We start from the raw sequence: 4,096 nt of genomic DNA, 5'->3' as shown, positions 1-4,096 counted from the left end.
GCCTTGGTTCCATCAGGTCAGGTTATCTTGAAACCTTTTGGTTTAGGGCTGGTATGTTCCAAGATGAGTATTTGTCCTCACTGATAAATCATCATCATCATCTTTCTGCAGTTCCAGTCAGGTTTTCTGTTCCTGTTTTAATTCTGACATCTACCTACTACTTTCTCTTTAAAAACGAAGTCAGTGAATGTAACTGCCCCATCTCCTATCCTGGTGGGACCTCCCTGGGTGGAAGCCCAGGACTCTGAGCCCCCGCGCTCCATCTCCCTCCGGCAGTGCTGGGGCTCATGGCTCATATACCGCGTGGCTCTCACATTGGGTTCCACAGTGTCACAGAACGAACCACGGGGCATCATCTGGTCCAACCTCACTGCTCAAGCAGGGTCATCCCAGAGCACAGGGCACAGGACTGCATCCAGACAGTTCTTGTGTAGGGCCAGTGAGGAAGACTCCACGACCTCTCCAGGAAATCTGTTCCAGAGAGCGCTCGCCCCTCTTGTTCAGGGGAACTCCCGTGCGGGGGGTGTCTCCAAGAGGGACAGCGGGACCCACCCCGGCCCTGCGCGTCACTTCCGCCCGGACCTGCGCACGGGGATCCTTCTCCCCGTCGGCGCCGGCGCAAGATGGTGAGTGTGGCCGGGGCGCGTCCGCCGCCATCCCCCGCCATCCGCCCCGGGGCGGCCGCTCTGAGCCCGCGGGGCCGGGCCTGGCTCTGCGCCGTGTCCCCCAGCGGGCCCTGGCCCCACGCTGGGCTGCGACAGCGGCGCGCTGCGCTTGGGCGGTCGCGGGGAGGCGGCCCGGGAGCGGAGAAGGGCGACCGGGGAGGCGGCGGGGACAAGCCGGCCCCGGGCCCGCAGCGGCTGCACCGTGAGGGGCCGCGGGGGCGAATCGGGCGGTATAGCGCTCCTGAGAGAGCCGGGCTGTGCTTGGGCCTGGCGGCTGCACTGCCGCCCGAAGGGCGCCGGCAGAAGCTGTGAGGGAGGCTGAGGCTGCGGCAGCCTGGTGTCATTTCCTAACTGCTGCTCCAGTGGAGGGCAGAGAGAGTGATGGGGGACTGGAACATTTCCCTTACGGGGACAGGCTGAGGGGAGTTAGGCCTGTTCAGCCTCGAGGAGAGACGGCTGGGAGGGATTCTCATTAATGTGTATGAATATCTAAAGGGGCGGTGCCAAGAGGATGGAGCCAGGCTCTAATCGGTGGTGCCGAGAATAGACAGGAGACAACGGGCAGAAACTGATGCGCAGGAAGTTCCACCTGAATACGTGGAAGAACTTCCTTGCGAGTGACTGAGCACTGGAACAGGTTGCCCAGTACAGGGCGTGGAGTCTCCCTCACTGGAGATATACAAGAACGATCTGGACACGGTCCTGTACCATGTGCTCTGGGATGACCCTGCTCGAGCAGGGAGGTTGGACCAGATGATCCACTGTGGTCCCTTCCAACCTGACCCATTCTGTGAACAGTCACTTTTTACAATGGGGGCGGGAGGCAGCAGCCCCAGTTTAGGTCACTGCTATGACAGGAGAAGGAAGCAGCTGAGGAGATGGCAGTCTCTGTAAAGTTGAAGCTTACTGTGGTTTGCCTCCCAACAGGCCAAGCGCACCAAGAAGGTCGGGATTGTGGGTAAATATGGGACCCGTTACGGTGCATCCCTTAGGAAAATGGTGAAGAAGATTGAAATTAGCCAGCATGCCAAGTATACCTGCTCCTTCTGTGGCAAGGTGAGAGATCTCCTTACCTCGAAAAAATCTTTAAGAATCACATTGTTTCTGGTGCTAGAAAGGCAATTTGATGCTTCAGGAATTTTTGTACAAAAGGGATAACATGACTAGTGAGGGATAACAGTGATTAGTGTATAGTGAGCTTTGGCCTACTGTCAGAATCCATGAAAAAGACAATAATATACATTTTACATGCATGTTTAGTGGTAGTTAAATGAAAACAAACATAAATTATGTTTCATTATGCAAAAGATTGAGCAGCATTGCCATTACATCTCTAATAAAATAGATCTGACAGAATTAAAGCGTCACACTTGTTATCTTGATAATTAACACATGATTTGAGCCTTTATTTTCCTTCAGTAGCTTTACAGCATACCTGGAGAAGGAAGAGAGCTTGCTTTTTCCCACTTAAAACTCTTGATGGCAGTTGCATACTTTTGTGTGCTATATAACTGTGGAGGGGGAAGAATTTCTGATAAGCAGTAATCTTACCTGGTCATGTACATAATCAAAATTCACTGTTAAATCTGGTTTTCAACAGTTTAAGAGGCCCATCAGCTTGTGCTTTGCCCAGATATTTTTTTATTGTTATCTGTAGAGTAGATATCTGTAAGTGGCTGGGAATTTAAAAGTATTTTCATCAGAGTTTTTTTTTGGGGGGGGTTGGTTTGTTATTATTTTTCTGTGTTGTTTTTTTTTTAACTTGGTATCTTTGTCATGTGAAGTGAGAATGTTGATAACTCCCTTTGCAGAGCTGCCTACATCAGGCATAGGTCTAGGCAAACCTGTTGACACCTTTGCAAGGTGAGGGATACTTGCCCAGGAGAGAGGAGTTCAAGACCCACCACTCACTCTTTAGATGCTGTTTGAAGGGTATCTGGTTTACAACAATCTTGGGTTGTCCAGAGATTACTGGTAACAGTGGTGTCACATTAGTCACCAAATCCAGGTCAGAGTATCAGTTCCTATGACCAAGGTATCTCACTATTTTTCTCCTTCAAAAAGAGCTGAATTTTTGATGATGCGTTTAGAAGAGACGCACTTTATATCTGAATGAAAGTGTTTCCAGGACTTCCCCTGTTCTGCAGAATCAGAGTAAAAAGATTCCCTGATCCTTGTCTGTCTTAACTAGGCTTGTAGGAATGCTGTGGTGTGATGCTGAAGTCCTCGCTTGAAGTTGGTTGTTTGGCTTTTTCAGCTGATAGAGTGTGATTTTTTTTTTCTCCCCCTTTTATTGCAGACCAAAATGAAGAGGAAGGCTGTGGGTATCTGGCACTGCGGATCCTGCATGAAGACAGTTGCTGGTGGTGCCTGGACTTACAAGTAAGGAAATGAAGAAGCTCCTATCAGCATTTATTCTTGTGTAGCTGAGGCATAATACAGCTTTTGATTTTTTATCTTTTTTTTAATTTTAATCTACTGACCATTAAGGAGATCTGTGTTGAGTTAGTGACATGGGAGGTGTTGCCTGCTTTGTTAAAATTTGAGTGCAGTGGATCAAATTATATTTCATCGCTATTCTTTGCAATAGGCAAAACCAGATTTACTCCAAAAAAAATTATTTCCATGTTTTCCTTTTGTTGTAAAAGCACTGAATCACTTTTTGTTGTAAAAGCACCCTTATTGTGCAGGTGCTCTTGCTTACTCCCTTTCTTTACTCTCCTTCCCCCACAAAAGACACTGTTGCTCCACATGTAACAGTCGTGAGGGAGCTGAGCCCACACCATGTGCATGTGGTGGGTGCATGACTGGGTAATTTGGGTTAAGATGTAGCCTGTGAAGCTGCATGTGCTTCTGTAGGCCAAGGCCTACGCTTTGTTGTCATGAAAATAGAAGTGGAATTAGACTCCTGTTGACAGCGCAATCAGACGATAACTATTCGAAATGACTTGTGCTTTCTTAGAAAAAAAGATAACACTGGCACAGTTGTTCTGCTGCCACATGCAAATGACTCTGTTTCTTCCTCCAGTACCACCTCTGCAGTGACAGTCAAATCTGCCATCAGAAGACTGAAGGAATTGAAAGACCAGTAGAAGCTACTTCCTGTTCTCCATGTGAAACATCTTATTTTCCCATTGTCAAAATCTGTCCTTTTACCAATAAAAAGGTGATAATGGAGTACAGTCACGTTCGTCTTTTCTGCAGGAAGTTCTGTCTGTTATGTTACATGTGGATCCTGGCTGGATGCCAGGTGCCCACCAAAGCTGCTCCATCACTTCCCTCCTCAGCTGGACAGGGAAGAGAAAATACAAGGAAAAGGTTTGTGGGCTGAGATAAGGGCAGGGAGAGATCTAGTTACCTAGTTACCATTACAGACCTGACTTGGGTAAATTACTTTAGTTTATTACCAGTCATATCATATGATAATGAGA

General features: G+C 48.2%; 1 protein-coding gene across 1 annotated transcript; it reads left to right on the top strand.

Annotated features, from left to right (window-relative positions):
* The first annotated feature begins 531 nt into the window (after positions 1-531).
* Positions 532-3,844, top strand: RPL37A (ribosomal protein L37a). Its single transcript, XM_017825393.1, has 4 exons — positions 532-626; positions 1,593-1,721; positions 2,965-3,047; positions 3,694-3,844. Exons 1-4 carry the CDS (start codon positions 624-626, stop codon positions 3,755-3,757), a joined length of 279 nt encoding a protein of 92 aa, XP_017680882.1. The 5' UTR covers positions 532-623; the 3' UTR covers positions 3,758-3,844.
* The last annotated feature ends 252 nt before the right edge of the window (positions 3,845-4,096 follow it).

Source organism: Lepidothrix coronata, unplaced genomic scaffold (assembly GCF_001604755.1).
Source record: "Lepidothrix coronata isolate B3197 unplaced genomic scaffold, Lepidothrix_coronata-1.0 Scaffold118, whole genome shotgun sequence".
Lineage (NCBI taxonomy): Eukaryota > Metazoa > Chordata > Aves > Passeriformes > Pipridae > Lepidothrix > Lepidothrix coronata.
Note: the sequence above shows the minus strand (reverse complement) of the source record. Positions and strands in the feature narration are given on the sequence as shown.

What these genes read in the sequence shown, in the direction of transcription:
- RPL37A (XM_017825393.1), top strand. An exon ending in CCTGCTCCTTCTGTGGCAAG is followed by an intron (nt 1,722 to 2,964) that starts GTGAGAGATCTC and finishes CTTTTATTGCAG; the next exon opens with ACCAAAATGAAGAGGAAGGC. An exon ending in GGTGGTGCCTGGACTTACAA is followed by an intron (nt 3,048 to 3,693) that starts GTAAGGAAATGA and finishes TTCTTCCTCCAG; the next exon opens with TACCACCTCTGCAGTGACAG.